Below are 17,316 nucleotides of genomic sequence, written 5' to 3'. Positions count from 1 at the left end.
TTCCAGGTGAGGCGATGCCTCGCCCTGCTTCAGCTCTCGCTGGTCAGGCTGCAGCAGCTGACCAGCACCGATTGTCCGGCACTCCCTAGTGAGATGACCCCAGTACCTCAGTTGAAAATGCAGAAATCACCGGTCTTCTGTGTCGCTTGCGCTGGGAGTTGGAGACTGGAGCTGTTCCTATTCGGCCATCTTGCTCCGCCCCTCAAGGTTTTAATTTCTGTAAGACATCCCATTCGATTCTCAAATGCTTGACTAATTGTCACCTTATAATTATAAATTCATCAGTTCTGACTAAAGCAGTTCCACACTTAGTTCATTCCACTAGCTCTGTTTATATTACTCATCAGTACCTAGAATTATCAGGATTTCTGTTTTCAATCTGGAATGGACTAGCTCTGTTTATATTACTCATCAGTACCTAGAATTATCAGGATTTCTGTTTTTAATCTGGAATCATCAATTTTCCTGTTCTATCAGGAATTGTATTTGGTTGCAGGTGATAGAAAGAGGCAAGAGCTCCTTAAGGACTTTTCATTTTACTGGAGAATTGCCTGTGAAATAAACAGTGGTACCCTTAAAGTGTGGAGGGCATGTTGCAGTCTCCACACTTGAGCACCCTGCCTGCATAGTAGGCAACATTATGCATAATTTCTTTTTTGTCCTAAGATTAAAGAGAATCTGAGAGTTATAATAGGAAGGTGAGGCGAACCAACACACATAGAGGGAGGCAGCAAAGGATGTGGATCCAAGAGAGCCACAAAAACCTTGAAAGGCTGGTGTTGGAATGCCTATTATTTCTTAGCTGGTTTTGAAATAATATTTATTGGAGTTTTTATAATTTAGCCTTTAAGATTGTCTCCAAAAAAATAATTAATTCCCTTGCTTACATGCCTTTTTATTTGTGTCCTTATTTATTTGTTCTTTTTTATATCCTGTTTCTCACTGTAGATGAATAGATGTCTAGCTTACAGCTAGATATGTAGGGAGTCTTCCTTGGAGGAAAATATCATGGAATAATGGAACACATGGAAACCAGGCTATATTGTTTGAACTTAAGAGATTTTAATCCCTATGACTGAGTTCTTTAGATCTGGTCATTCTTTTCTGTGCTGAAATGTTTTGTTTAGTATTTACATTGGACTCATAAAGGGATTATTAATAAGTCTTAAATTTTATATAACACTACATTACAGAATATAGTACCACAGACATATATTTATGTTACAAACTATGTAGTATCACAGAGCTATTCATTTTCTGTTGTCTTTGATCCTGTGTAAAGTTCATGACTAATTTTTATAACAGATCTTAGCCGTATTTCCTTCTTGATAGGTTCCCTCCACTCCATCCTACTTCTTATATTTGATTTTCCAGCTTACCTCTCATACCTCTACTGTTCTCACATTAATTTAGCCAATATGGCCTAAAAGAAGATTGCTCTTGGCCGGGCACAGTGGCTCATACCTGTAATCCCAACACTTTGGGAGGCTGAGGTGGGTGGATCACAAGGTCAGGAGATCAAGACCAACCTGGCTAACACGGTGAAACCCTGTCTCTACTAAAAATACAAAAAATTAACCAGGCGTGGTGGCGGGCACCTGTAGTCCCAGCTACTCAGGAGGCTGAGGCAGGAGAATGACGTGAATCCAGGAGGCAGATCTTGCAGTGAGCCGAGATTGTACCACTGCACTCCAGCCTGGGCAACAGAGTAAGACTCCGTCTAAAAAAAAAAAAAAAGAATGCTCTTTAGAAAGTAATGAAAGTGTTTTACATACATTAATTGAATGAGATCAGTTAATTCCTCACTTTCCAGTCTTGACAACATCTACTACCTCTTAATATTAAATGGTTAGGTTTTTATTTCCATTGTACCATAACATCACTTTTCTTTTTTTATAAGTAAAACATCTATTTTCTGGGAAAATGTAGAAATGAACTATTTCTATGTTTTTAACTTACTTTATTAAATACAGTGTTGTTTTAGTCCATGAGGCCTCCTAAGCAAATTAAAATAAGAATATGCTTAGAGACTAGTGGTTTTCAGTAGTTTTTATGTGGGCCTTCCCCATTCCTGCTTGGGAGCATATGCTCTAGAATATTACTGTAACATTTTTTCTAAATAAAATGTGTTAGACTAGACACTTCATGTGTGTGTGTGTGTGTGTGTGTGCTAATATAAATGATAGTTTTGTTTCAAATTCTAGTTGTTTCTTGCTGATACATATGTATTTTTTTTTTTTTCTTTTTTTTTTGAGACAGAATCACTCTGTTGCCCAGGCTGGAGTACAGTGGCACCATCTCAGCTCACTGCAACCTCTGCCTTCCAGGTTCAAGCAATTCTTGTGTCTCAGCCTCCCAAATAGCCAGGACCACAAACACTCGCCACCACGCCCAGCTAATTTTTTGTATTTTAGTAGAGACAGGGGTTTCACCATGTTGCCCAGCGTGGTCTCGAACTCCTGAGCTCAGGCAGTCTGCCTGCCTCTGCCTCCCAAAGTACTAGGTTTGCAGGCGTGAGCTACCACGCCCAGCCTCTTGCTGCTATATTTTGTATATTGATCTTGTATCCTGCAACTTTGCTGTACTTGCTTAGTAGTTCCAGGAGTTTTTTGGTAAATTCTTTGGAGTTTGCTACACAGTCCACAGTTTGCTACACAGTGCTAGGATCTGTGAATAAACACAATTTTCTTTTTTTTTTTTTTTCAAAATGTACCTTTTATTTCCTTTTCTTTGTTTTTTTGTTTGTTTGTTTTCCTACAGGGTGATTTTATTATTTTTGAAAATAGTAATGTAGGATATCTTTTTAAGCCTTATTTTCACTTCCACCTCTCACCACTGTTAGTCAAACTCATCCTGAGTTCAATAAATAGGTTGAGTGGGGTGGTTTTTTCTTTCCTTGTTTTCAAGAAAATCATAGACTAGAGCAGTAACTGATCGCTTATCAAGTATGTTAATATTTTGATTTTTTTTTTTTTTATGAGACCAGTCTCACTCTGTCTCCCAGGCTGGAGTGCAGTGGAACGATTTCAGCTCACTGCAACCTCTGCCTCCCAGATTCAAGCGATTCTCCTGCCTCAGCCTCTCGAGTAGGTGGGATTACAGGTGCCCGCCACCACGCCCAGCTAACTTTTATATTTTTAGTAGAGATGAGGTTTCACCAGGTTGCCCAGGCTGGTCTCGAACTCCTTACCTCAGGTGATTCGCCTGCCTCGGCCTCCCAAAGTGCTAGGATTACAGGCGTGAGTCACTCACTACGCCCGGCCAAGTATGTTAATATTTCTAATCAGAAGGGATTTCATAAACCTGGCTTAGTTGTGTCTCTTGTTACTTAATCTGAGTAAAAATAATATTTATTTTTTGTTTTATCTTAATTTTATGATTCAGTAGTGTGTTGTCTGTGTTCATTCCTCAGGAAACACAAGAAGCAAGGAAGTCATCCGGTAAGAAAGATGAAGAACATATATTATCAGGAAGAGATAAGAGACTGGCTGAGCAGGTATCTTCATACAATGTAAGTAAGAAAATAAGATATATAGAGCCAGGTGTGATGACTCTTGCCTATAATCCCAGCTACTTGGGAGGCTGAGGCAGGAGGATCACTTGAGGCCAAGAGTTCAAGACCAGCTTGGGCAACATAGCAAGACCTTGTTTCTAAAAACATTTTTTTTAATGAGCCAACTGAGTTGCGAGGATCACTTGAAAGCCTTGCTGCCTCAAAAAAAAAAAAAAAAAAAAAAAGCCAGAAACAAAATATATAGCCTTTTTTCGCCTATCTTTTAGTTCTCTGTTTATTTTTTTCTCTTTTGCTTATTTCTGTTTCTTTTATATGTCTACCTCTTTACCATGCATTTTTTATACATCTATCCTGAAATAAACTCTGTTGCATATATATATGTTTTTATAAAATTCTTCTGTGTTTTTCACGGATATTTCTAATTCACATTTTACATATTAAATTAGCAGAAATCTAATTATTAGAGATAGGTAGCACTTGATGAGAGAAAGCAAGACCCCTACTCACTCATGGAGAACTTCCACTTATAAATGTTTAAATTATAAACAGATTTGGAATGTTGGATGTAAATATTTAAATATGGGAGAAAAAACGTTTTTTGAATGTAGTTCAATCTAAATTTATAAACTAAACAGTCAGTATTCATTTGGCATATTATTTTGTTATCTTCTGTCTTAAAAAAAAAAAGGTAAATGTTGGGTGGTGCCTGCACAAAAAGAAAAGGAAAATGATAAATATCCCAGCTCAAAGAATAAATGTAAATTACTGAACCCATTGGTCCCTGAAAGGTGTTTAGGAAAATTATTTTCTGTTCCCAGTGTATTAAAGAAAATTCCATAAGCTCTAAAATATAGTTAGCTTGATTTATTGTATATATGTTGACCAGTACCACAGTGAAGCATGCTTAAAACATTTTGGAAATTGACCAAAACTTAGCTCACTTGAAGTATTTATGAAAACTGACCAGCTCAGAAGTCAAGTATCAACAAAATCGAAGGAATTACTATCATTCAACCCAAATTATCTGACCACAAAGAATTGAAGTTTGGATTCAGATTAACTTAAAAACCCACTATGGCCAGTTGTAGTGGCTCATGTCTATAATCCCAGCACTTTGGGATGCTGAGGCAGACAGATTGGTTGAGTCAAGCCATGGTTGTGCCACTGCACTCCAATCTGGATGGCAGAGCAAGACCTTGTCTCAGAAAAAAAAAAAAAAAAAAAAAAAAAAAGGGGAAAAAAAAAAAATAGAAATTTAAATTTTTTTTGAAAAAAAAAAAAAAAAACTGGAAATCAGAAAACTCAAAATTTAAACTTTGTATCAAAGAAAAAATGATAATGGAAATTAGAAAATGTAGACCTGAATGACAAAATACAACATATCACAATGTGTGGGATGCCATATGAAGTGGTATTTAGAGGGAAAATTTAGAGCCATAATGAGTTATGTAAGAAAAGACCAATGGCTGAAGATAAATAAGCTAAGCCTTTTTCCAAACTGGCATTTCGTATCAAACTAAACAGACACGTACCCTGCTATTTTCCTCCTGGGTATTTACCTAAGACAAACGAAAACACATCCACACAAAGAGTTGAACGTGTTATTCTTAATAGCCTCAAAAAAACTTATCCAAGAATGTTCATAGACGCTTTGTTCATAATAGTTAAATACTGTAAGCAGCTCAAATGTTGATCAGTAAGAGAAAGAAAACCAAACCGTGGTATAGATGAAACTACTGACCAATAAAAAGGAACACATTACAAATAAATACAACATGGATGAATCTCAAAGTCGTGCTGAGTGAAAGAAATCTTACACAAGCAAGTACATACTTCTTATTATGTTTATATGGAGCTGTACAATAAGCAAAATGCATCTATGGTGGGAAAAAAATCAGAATGCTAGTAGTTGGAATTGGGGTATGGAATTTGACTAGGAAACAGCATATGCCTGAAGTGATAGAAAGGTTCCAGATCTTGACTAGATTTTGAGCTATAAAACTCATTGAATATACACTTAATATTTATGTATTTTATCATATGTATATTCATCTTAAAAATATATATATATAAAAACAAATATTGAACTCAAATGCATGCCTAGGTATTTAGGGGACATGTAGTGATGTTTACAGTTTACTTTAAAATGCATCCAAAAAATTAGGGTTCTAATCTGAACCCTGAAAGCTGAAATTCCAGATACTTTCTATTCAAAGTATTAATATAGTTTTAGACTAAGCCACTCTAGAAACCGTAGCTTTTGATAAATCGAGCAGTCTTTAAAATACTTTAATGAAGACAAAAACCAATCAAGTAGAAGTTTGGCATTAGTTTTCAAAAGCCGTTACAAACCCATCTTATTCAAAAATGAATTGCTGTTGGCCAACCATGGTGGCTCACACATGTAATCCCAGCACTGTGGGGGATACTGAGACAGGAGGATCTTCTGAGGCCAAGAGATGGGCAGTATAGCAAGATCCCATCTCTACCAAAATAAAAAGGTAAAAAATTAGCTAGGTGTGATGGCACACACTCGAAGTCCCAGCGACTTGGGAGGCTGGAGTTGGAGGATCACTTGAGCGTAGGAGTTTGAGGTTACAGTGAGCTATGACCACACCACTGCACTCCACTGCAGGGTCTACACAGAGCAAGACCCTGTCTCTAAAAAAAAATTTTTTTAATAAATAAAAAATGCTGTAAATATTGTATATTGTTAGAAAATGCAAACATTTATGTTAAATGATTAAATGTGGTAAGTCAGCAAGTTAGTCATTTAGCAGATTAATCTCTTACATCAATCGGCTTTCAGCTTTTGATTTTCAGTGAATTGACTGCTTCTAGGTGTTATTTATTATTTTATTATATTTTGGCTCTAGTTTGGTCCTGTGTGTCACAGTGTGCAAATTATCCTAAATCAGACCAATAGTAGTACACCTGAAACAACTGATAGAAAAGTTTATTTCTTTTATCATCATGAGTTTGAGCACTTGAATTGTTTGGATTGATTGTATAATAATAGTCCAGTGATTTAATGTATTCCTCTGTCTATTGATGGTTCATTTGCTAATATAAGGAATAATCAGTACACTGAAATCTGACATCTTTATTTCTCCATTTTTGTTTGCTATTTGTTACCTTACATACAATTTTGCTTATTGTTATAAATCATTTTCCTCAGTAGTGGCTTTAGGTAAAGTAGTAAGATCCCTACAACTCCGTTCTTTCTCACATCTCCATACATCTGCTCAAACTTTGTTCTCAATTTTCTCCAGGTCTTTGTTATATATTTAGGCTTTCCCCTTCCAACTCTTGCTAGCCTGTCAACCTTCATCATTACCACCTCACTAAGGAGTTATCTCATTAGCAATGAAAGATGTGAAAGCAAGGAAGGAAGGAGAAATGTGGAAAAATGGAGCTAAAAGATCAAGTTTTGATAGTGTAGCTTTTTTACATTTATACATACATATAATGCTACATATATGGTTTTCCATCCTAAAATTCACCTTACTACACTCCTTTGTATTGGCATCCTATCTCCTATTAATACCAAACTACTAGAAAGAATGATCCAAAAGTGGGTTCCACATCCCATGGATCACCTCTATCAGAACTTGGGCAGTAAAAGCGGGGTTTCTGAGACCCACAGTTGGCAGTTTTGATTCACTAAATCTATGATAGGACAGGCAATCTATATTTCTTTTCAACCCGTCAGTGCTGGAGACCAGCAATCTTCAAGTGTTTTTGCTTGGTATCCCCTAAAACTGTGTGTGTATGTGTGTGTGTGTGTGTGTGTGTGTGTGTGTGTGTGTGTGTGTGTGTGTGTGTGTTTTGAGACTGAGTCTCTCTCTGCTCCATTGCCCTGGCTGGAGTGCAGTGGCGTGATCTCGGCTTACTGCAATCTCCACCTCCTGGGTTTAAGTGATTCTCTTGCCTCAGACTCCCAAATAGCTGGGACTACAGGCACATACCACCATACTGGCTAATTTTTGTATTTTTAGTAGAGATGGGGTTTCACTGTGTTGGCCAGGCTGATCTTGAATTCCTGACGTCAGGTCATCTGCCTGCCTTGGCCTTCCAAAGTGCTGGGATTACAGGTGTGAACCACCACACCTAGCCCTAAAACTGTGTATTTTTTAATTTGACATCTAAAATTTTTCATCATAAGAGCCAGGCATGGTGGATTATGCCTGTAATCCCAGCACTTTGGGAGGCCAAGGCGGGCAGATCATGAGGTCAGGAGTTCAAGACCAGCCTGACCAACATGGTGGAACCCCTCTCTACTAAACAAACAAAATTAGCTGGGTATGGTGGTGGGCACCTGTAATCCCAGCTACTCAGGAGGCTAAGGCAGGAGAATTACTTGAACTCAGGAGGCAGAGGTTGCAGTGAGCCGAGATCCCACCATTGCCCTCCAGCCTGGAGACCTAGCAAGACTCTGTAAAAAGTAAAATGTAAATTTAATTTATTCTTTTAATGAAAGACTTTTTTTCTAGTTAGTTCCTGGTCTTTGGATGAATGTTACTTATTGCCAGAATAAGACAGGTTTCATACAATGTATACTACTTGGTTGACTGGTACACTGAAACTTCAGACTTCACCACTGTACAATTCATCCATGTAACCAAAAACCACTTGTACCCCTAAAGCTATTGAAATAAAATAGAAACAAAAAAAATTAAGACAGATTTTATCATCAATTGTATTTTTTTATACTTCTAAGAGTTAAGAAACCAGGTTTTTATAAAGAAGTGAATGAGAATGAACCTATTTTGTTATAGCGATGTCATTCAGTTCTTTGAACAATTTGAGTTATTCTCTTAAATTCATATTGATCTATTTACAAAAACTACTATTAATAGTCTCTTAACTGTCAAGTCATTAGGATCTCCTTTGATTTTTTTCGACATTGATCCTGTTAATAAGTTTTCTCATTCTTTCCAAGTCTGTGTAATGAGAATAACAACATTTAATTTACAAATACATTGTGAGGATATAGTAAATGCTCAATAAATCTAACATTTAGCATTGATTTATTGTTTCTTATATAGCTAACACTGTACTAAATCCTTTGTATCCATTAGATCATTTAATTCCTCCCTTCTTCCCTCAAATATTTAGAAATTATCATTATGACTACTACTATTTTACAGCTGGGGAAATGAGACTTAAATTACTTGCCCATTGTTACCAGTGTTGAAAGCAGCAGGACCATCATTACAATGCAGATTTTTCTGAATTTGGAACTTAAGTTTTATTTCTCCATGCTCCATGTATTGGTTACCTTTTTTTTTAAGACAGAGTTTTGCTCTTGTTGCCCATGCTGGAGTGCAATGGCATGCTCTTGGCTTACCGCAACCTCTGCCTCCCAGGTTCAAGCGATTCTCCTGCCTCAGCCTCCGAGTAGCTGGGTTTACAGGCATGCGCCACCATACCCAGCTAATTTTATATTTTTAGTAGAGACGGGGTTTCTCCATGTTGGTCAGACTGGTCTTGAACTCCCGACCTCAGGTGATCCACCCACCTTGGCCTCCCAAAGTGCTGGGATTACAGGCATGAGCCACCGCGCCCAACCTTGATTACCTATTTTTCCTTAGCAATATTTGATGCTTTTTTTTTTTTTAACCTCCTTCAATTTTGTTGAACATAAAGAACTGGAAAGCACTTGATTTGCTAATCAGTTTGTTTCTAAAGACTTTATCAATACTTATAAAATAATTAAGAGTACTTTGCGTAACCCAGTATATTGAGCAGAAATGAGAAAATGCAAATTGTGTCAATTTAAATACATATTTACTAATTTATCTTTTGTACATTCTACTAAAACCTTATGGCTCCAGATTGAGTTCAGTTAATTTACGAGACATGTCTGTCACATAATCTAATTGACAAAGTCATTTCTGGTTGTCAGATCAGCCAGACCAGACTTTCTGATTCACTTTTTCCATTCAAATAAATGTGTTAATGACCATTCATGTGATACTTTGAATTCTGATCTAGGTGCCATTTTACCTTCTGGATAAAATAAGATACTGTCACTTTCAGCATTTTTTACTAGTGCCTTGTTATTTTGCTTTTACTGAGCTTTCTTCACTCCTTCCCCCTCAAGTACATTCTTTGGCAGTAGGAAGGGCCTGGAAAAGGTATGGTTGTTAAGCAAAAGTTGTCTTTTCTTCCATTATCCACTCTTCAATATATCTGAATTCAGAACATTTCAATAAAAGGTGAAAAACCCATTTCCAAAGGACCCTACACTCTTAGGAGAAATGTGTTTCAGACACAGGAGGACACAGAGCCCTCCTGTGTTTACAGTTTCTTGATTAAAGGAAGTTTCAACCATACCGGTATTTTAGATTTTTTGTCTCATACCCTGAAGACTTTTGCTCTCCTAAATAATATTCTATAGTCTCCTTTGTTAAATGAGAAAGGGCTGTAATGAAAGGGGTGGCATCTTCACAAGAGGTAGTCTAGGCCAAATCAATTGTAAGAAAGACTACATGAAGAAGTAGAGAACCTTGGAAAAATAACCTTAAAATTACCCATGCCTTCATCCTCCATGGACTCTACTCTGTGTAGCCCCCAGGGATATGTATACCCCAGTTTGAAGGTTGCTGGTCTGTACTACCAGCATCTCCTTTTCCATCTCCCTCCCTGCTCCTTCCATCCAGGACTGTTCTGTCCTTTACCTTAGTCAATACTCGAAGGTCTGTAATCAATCCCTAGTTTATTAAATCAATTATTTTTGCTGAAACCTTGTCTTACTAGATACATCTGAAAATGTGAACACCTACCCTAGCTAAGAAGAAAAAAAAAAAAAGAAGGGAATTAAGGGAAAAGAGAAAGAAAACTGAAAGGAACAAAAATTATCTTAGCTTACGGAACATGCCAACATATGCTGCACAGGCCTTGAATTTTACCACATCCGTGCTCTTACTACTCTTCTTTTACCTTTGTTTTTGCTTCAGCCTGACAGTGCCTTCCCTTCCTGTTCATCCATTTAGCCTTCAAAGACCAGCACATCTATGAAGTGACAATATGATTGCTCTTTCTTTCACACCCCTGTTCTTGGTTTGTACTCTGATGTTTAGTATTTAAATAACCATAATGCTTTTCATTACATATTTTCTTTATAAATGCTGTCTTGGATTTGGAAAAAAAAAAAAAAAAAAAACAACTATTGGGGTTTATAAATAACCCTCCTTAATGTGCACCATTACTATCTAATTATTCCATTTCATGATCATATTCTGTCAATAATCTATACAAACTCTAGTTTTTATTTCTGCTCTCCTGCTCTCTCCAGGAATCAAAAAGAGCAGAATCTCTTATGGACATACATCATAAAAAGTTAAAGAGTAAGGCGGCTGAAGACAAACATAAGCCTCAAGAGAGAATACCATTTGACCGTGATAAGGATCTCAAGGTTAATCGGTTTGATGAAGCTCAGAAAAAGGCCCTAATAAAAAAATCTAGAGAACTAAACACCAGATTTTCACATGGCAAAGGCAATATGTTTTTATAAGTAAGTATATTTCAGTGAGGTATATTTTAATACTGATCAATGTGAACTTTTATAAATACTCTGTTGTCTTTAATATTGTGCTCAAATCTATTTCCTTTTATAATAGATTAAAATTATATGTTTTATAAGTAAACAGTGATTTTGAAAAGTCAGCCTTGTGGGATGAAAATATGGCTTACTGGAAAATAGCCTGTCCTTCATAATAACCTAATAGGGCATTGCTATTAAAATGTTAAAATAAAATTCAGCTTACGAGCAATGGCAAAGGAAGGTGTGGTTTGATACTTGAGTAGATATGCACACTTTATTAAAGATGAAGAAAGGCTTGCTAGTAGTTTGTATGTTAAACAAAATCTCAACTAGGAAATGTTTGTTGCTTAGAAAGGTCCCCTATAAGTTAAGGTTCAAAACTATTCCAATGTTCATCCATAGCCCAAGGGTTCAGAATGGTGATTAAGAAATTACATAAAGCTGGGTGCAGTGGCTCACGCCTGTAATCCCAACACTTTGGGAGTCCAGTGTGGGAGGATCACTTTGAGCCCAGTAGTTTGAGACCAGCCTGCTTAAGATGGTGAGACCCCATATCTACAAAAAACTAGCCAGGTGCAGTGGAGCACACCTGTGGTCCCAGCTACTCAGCAGGCTAAGGTGGGAGGATCCCTTGAGCCCAGGAATTTGAGGCAGTAGTGAGCTGTGATTGTGCCATTGCACTCCAGCCTGGGCAACAAAGTGAGACCTCGTCTCTTTAGAAAAAAAAAAAAAAAAAAGAGGCCAGTGGCTCACACCTGTAATCCTAGCACTTTGGGAGGCTGAGGCGGGTGGATCACCTGAGGTTGCGAGTTCGAGACCAGCCTGAACAACATGGTGAAACCCCATCTCTAATAAAAATATATTTAAAAAAAAAAATTACCCAGGTGTGGTGGCACGTGCCTGTAATCCCAGCTACTTGGGAGTCTGAGGCAGAAGAATTGCTTGAACCCGGGAGGTTACAGTGAGCCAAGATCGTGCCACTGCACTCTAGCCTGGGTGACAGGAGTGAGAGACTCCGTCTCAAAAATGAAAGAAAAAGAGAAAAGAAAAGAAATTACATAAAAGCTGAGGTTGCTTCTTAAAATCTTTATGATTTTAATTGTGTGAAACCTATATCAATATTCAAATGTGATTTTGAGGGAAATATAGTTAAATTTATAAGTATTTTCCAACTTACTGAGTTTTCTTATTCTTACCTCAGGGGATTTCCCTGTGCAATGAAGAAAATTGAAGAATACTCTTTGTCCATCTTTATTTCTTTGTTTTTGGCTTCTTAAGATTAGAGATTATTTTAATCTTAAAAAACATAGAGATTTACCTTGTTCTTTGTGTCCTTTTAAGGTCATGTGGAAACATAAAACGAACGTTTCTTATGTAGAACAGAATATTCTATGTGCCTTTAGCTTCTGTGGAAGTATGGGGAATTATGGGCTTTTCTTCAAATAATTATTTTAAGAGGCTTCCATTTCCCCTGATTTTTGTGATGTCTCACAAGTACCCTCTAAGGTCTGGTCAGGACTGACTGCCAAATCTCTACCACAGCCTGGACCTCCTCGTGAAATATACCTAACCTGCCCTAGAGTCAGTGTGTCAAGTCCTTCCTGTAAATCCATGACTTTGAAATGTGTTGTTATTTCCCTTTAAACTGCAGCCAGTGAATACAAATTTACTTGAAAATAGAGGGTATGGGTTTTGCCTGTTTTGTAATCAGTTTTCTTGTTTTAGTACTCAGGGCTTTTTATTTGTTGTTTAATTTTTTTAATTGTTTTTAAGTCAGAAAGATCTCTGGGTTATCTCATGTGCTAAGGAAAAACTATTTTGGTTTTTCCAACTTTAATAGTTAGTATTTCTAGGGGAGGCAATCAGGACGAGATATGCCATTAACTGTTAGCAGTGTGAAATCTGTAAGACTCAAATCTCTATGATCTCAACCAAAGCTTTCTGAGTCCTGGAACTTTGCTTTGGGACAATCTTACTTTACTCATTTATATACTGTACTTAACAGTTTGTAGCTAATATATGGGGTCATAACCTTTTTTTAAGCTAATTTACGGGGGTCATATCAATCATGAATAGCCTTTTAAAAAATTAATAATCCCTAAATACAAAAACGGAAATGGAAAATTTATAATCATGACCCTTCTAATTGGGAGCATTATAAGTTTGTAATGCTTTAAGCACTGCCTCTTATGATGGTAAATTTATAAGATGATAAATTTTATTTAAACTATTAAACTATTGTTAAATAAAGGGCAATTCTATAAGTTATATTTTCTTGCAGATTAATCCCAATTGTTCCACTAGTATTCTAGTTTTGATGAGACACAAATTTTTATTGTTGTTTATTTTTGTTTTTTTGAGAGACAGAATCTTGCTCTGTCACCCAGGCTGGAGTAGAGTGCTATGATCTCGGCTCACTGAAACCTCCACCTCCTGGGTTCAAGCAATTCTCCTGCCTCAGTGTCCCAAGTAGCTGGGACTACAGGCATGCGCCACCACATTCAGCTAATTTTTGTATTTTTTAGTAGAGATGGGGTTTCACTATATATTGTTCCAGGCTGGTCTCGAACTCCAGACCTCAGGTGATCCACCTGCCTCGGCCTCCGAAAGTGCTGGGATTACAGGCATGAGCCACCACGCCTGGCCGAGACACAAATTTTTAATGGAAAAAGATTCTGATTCCTAGTTCATGTAAGCTTTATGAAAACTGAGTAAACTATATGATGGTACAAATTATTCTTCTCTCTAATAATATACAATATAAATTTAGTACAATATATATATAATTATATTATTAATTTAATAAATAATATATTTATTATATATATATATTAATTATATATATATATATAATTATAATCATACAATATAGTTTTTCCCATGGCATCAGTGTAAACCATAGCAAACTAAAGGAGCCGTTGCTATTAAAAAGGATAATTAGCTGGGCACGGTGCTCACACCTGTAAATCCCAGCACTTTGGGGAGGCCGAGGGTGGGTGGGATTCACCTGAGGTCAGGAGTTCGGACCAGCCCTGACCAACATGGCGAAATCCCATCTCTACTAAAAATATAAAAATTAGTCAGGCGTGGTGGCGGTCGCCTTAAATCCCAGCTACTCCGGGAGGCTGAAGCAGGAGAATCAACCTTGAACCTGGAGGCCGGAGGTTGTAGTGAGCCAGATCCGCGCACCACTGCACTCCAGCCTGGGCAACAAAGAGCCGAAGCTCCATCTCTAAATAATAAATAAATAAATAAAAATAAATAAATAAATGGATGATATTATTCTCCTAAGCAAATTGAAAACTTTCTTATGTACTCAAAATTGAACAGAGCTACCTTTTGACTAAAATGTCATTTTAATGAACAGTATTTTCTGAACACAAAATTTTGTACAAGAGTATCTCCATTGCATTAATTTAATTTTGTTATAATTTTTTCCCAATGAAAGGAAAAAGTATTTTCTAGCTCCTCTTCGTTATGTAAATTCTTAACATATTTTTGAGAAATTTGTATTTTTTAAAGTAAAAGTGTTATCTTTGGATACTTACTTTTCTTTGTTTTCCTCATTTAAAGAGAATAGGGATATTTCTGTATTATATATTTACTCTTTCATCCCTCAACTTTGGAGTGACCATGACCTTGGCATAAAGGAGAGAAACCTCTGCTTTCCGCCTAATGCTTCCAGAATTTACTACCTTACTGGCTTTGGAGCTAATGCTCTTTTGTACCAACCTGAGGATAATTTTAACAAAATGTAAGGCCAGTTTCAGAGGTTGTTTTGCCCCACAGAGAGACTAATCCCAATATAAGAATATTGAAGGACAAAGTAATTATTGCACAGGATGGAAAGGTGTTCTTTATTTCATCCCCTCCCCACTTCCGAAGCTGCAAAAGACCTAATTGAATCAAGTCTCCTTTCCATCTGGCAGAAGACATTTTAATAAGGACTTTTTAATTTCCTACATTTTTTGGCCAAGTATCATAGGAATGTGACCTCTTTTGAAATTTAAAAATGAAGAAGAAAAAAAGAGCAACACTAAGTTCATATAATGGAACAGATACTTGTAATGTTCTTACCATCGAACGTGCCATTTAAGTTTGTTATACTTGAAATTATATGATTTTGTCCAGCTCTCTAAATTGTCATCTCCAATAGATTTAGATGCTTCAAATAGTAACCACATTACTGGTAAGTAAATAGTGGGATTATTTGGTTTAGCAGGTGGGGAAGTAAGGAGGGATATAACAAAACACGAGAGATGGTGGGTACACCCCTAGTAAGACCGCCTTACCAGATAAATGAAATCCTTTTTGTATTGGGCACAACATAGTAAATTAAGTCTTGCTCTAAAAAAAAAAAGAAAAGAAAAGCCCTGATCTAAGAGTTTTTAATCTTGTTTAGTTGTAGCAACCACTTGACGTTTAAGTTATCATTTTAACATCGAATGATTCTTTGTTTTGTTTTTCGTTTTTGAGATGGAGTCTCACTCTTGTTGCCTAGGCTGGAGTGCAATGGCGTGATCTCGGCTTACTGCAACCTCCACCTCCCGGGTTCAAGCGATTCTTCTGCCTCAGCCTCCCGAGTAGCTGAGACTACAGGCGCCCACCACCGCGCCTGGCTAATTTTTGTATTTTTAGTAGAGACGGGGTTTCACCATGTTAGTGAGACTGGTCTCAAACTCCTGACCTCAGGTGATCTGCCCACCTTGGCCTCCCAAAGTGCTGAGATTACAGGCGTGAGCCACCACGCCTGGCCTGAATGATTCTTTGAATTAACGATTTATTTAGAAGTGAAGTTGAGATTGGCCAGGTGCAGTGGCTCACGCCTGTAATTCTAGCACTTTGGGAGGCCAAGGCAGGCGGATTGCCTGAGCTCAGGAGTTCGAGACCAGCCTGGGCAACACGGTGAAACCCTGTCTCTACTAAAATATAAAAAATTAGCCAGGCGTGGTGGCGGCGTGCGCCTGTAGTCCCAGCTACTCGGGAGGCTGAGGCAGAGGAATTGCTTGAACCCGGGAGGCAGAGGTTGCAGTGAGCTGAGATCACGCCACTGCACTCCAACCTGGGCAACAGAGCGAGACTCCATCTCAAAAAAAAAAAAAAAAAAGAAGTGAGGTTGAGATTTGCATGGTACCAAGGCTTACATGCTTTAGAATAGATCGATGGTTATTATATAAATAATTTTGTCCTAAAACATTATGGCATTTTTTGTTTCTTATTGAGGGTAGATAATGGTAATATTAAACTACTAATAGGAGGCCCTTATCACTTCTCTTTTCATTTTTTCCATGCAGTGATAGGTATTATTAGAAAAAGTTATTTGTTGAGTTACAACTAAGAGGAAGAAGTAACATGATGGCAAGTGGTTGGAGATAGCACCCAATTAACATCGACAGCCAAGTCTTCTGTTTGAGAATATTGATTTATTTTGCTTTGGCTTTTGATGCCATCGTGAGATTTAAGTCTGCAGTTTCAAAAGCTCATGCTACTTAAGAGAGGTGATTTTTGCAGCTTAAAAAATTGCTTGTGACTGCACTATGTACACAGTTAAAAAGCTGTTCACCGCCCCTTTCAACCTGTTCATTTTGAGCTTTACTAAGAGAATGTTTTTAGGAACAGAATTCCTGAATGTAATTTTTTACGTATAAATAAAGTTTTATCTATATCTGAGAAGTTGTAGTTTTTGTTTTGTTTTAACATTATTAGCTTTTCTGAAGCAGGCAGTATTGGTAAAGATAATATTCTGCAAAGGTTTATTCCAGCCAACCAGATCATTGTAAGCTATTGTAAAAAACAACAACAACAACTTTAACTCTAGACAACTCGTTTGCCAGGTTTTCATTATCCTAATGTAACTATACAGATATTGTCTGTCTATTTAGAAACACAAGACAGACAAACTGGAAATGCTCTTGAGAGCACTGTGGCACTGGGTTATAACCAAGATTCCATTGTTCTTCCTATCACAGGACCTGTAACAGTGGGTAGGTTTTTCTGGATTGTTTGAGTATGAGTTTCTTTGGTTTGGTCTCTCTACCTCCCAAATTGAAAGTGACCAAAAGAGATGCTTTGCAACATGAAAGCCAACCATTGAATGATAGGAATCTGAACATGTAGGGTCAAAAAGAGAACCTTTGCTTTCTCAGATCGTTTCCCTATAATAAGTATTTCTTGAGGAGCTTATATGTTTGTTCATTTATTCAATAAACATTTATTAAATGCCTCAGTGCATGCTAGGTGCTAAGAACACAAT

The 17,316-nt window shown here is 37.1% G+C and overlaps 1 protein-coding gene across 2 annotated transcripts in view; it reads left to right on the top strand.

Annotated features, from left to right (window-relative positions):
- Positions 1 to 16,736, top strand: part of GPALPP1 (GPALPP motifs containing 1) — a 48,469-nt gene extending 31,733 nt beyond the window's left edge. Inside the window, exons 7-9 of one of the 2 annotated variants that reach the window (XM_017870982.1) lie at positions 3,413 to 3,511; positions 10,815 to 11,033; positions 16,358 to 16,736. In XM_017870982.1, coding sequence (XP_017726471.1) covers positions 3,413 to 3,511; positions 10,815 to 11,033 — 318 coding nt within the window. In that variant the 3' untranslated portion in view covers positions 16,358 to 16,736. Of the gene's footprint in view, positions 1 to 3,412; positions 3,512 to 10,814; positions 11,035 to 12,264; positions 13,332 to 16,357 lie in introns of those variants that run through there. The other variant, XM_017870984.1, reaches the window with a different exon arrangement.
- Positions 16,737 to 17,316: the final 580 nt, after the last annotated feature.

Source organism: Rhinopithecus bieti, unplaced genomic scaffold (genome assembly GCF_001698545.2).
Source record: "Rhinopithecus bieti isolate Rb0 unplaced genomic scaffold, ASM169854v2 scaffold_5273, whole genome shotgun sequence".
NCBI classification, from domain to species: Eukaryota; Metazoa; Chordata; class Mammalia; order Primates; family Cercopithecidae; genus Rhinopithecus; species Rhinopithecus bieti.
Note: the sequence above shows the minus strand (reverse complement) of the source record. Positions and strands in the feature narration are given on the sequence as shown.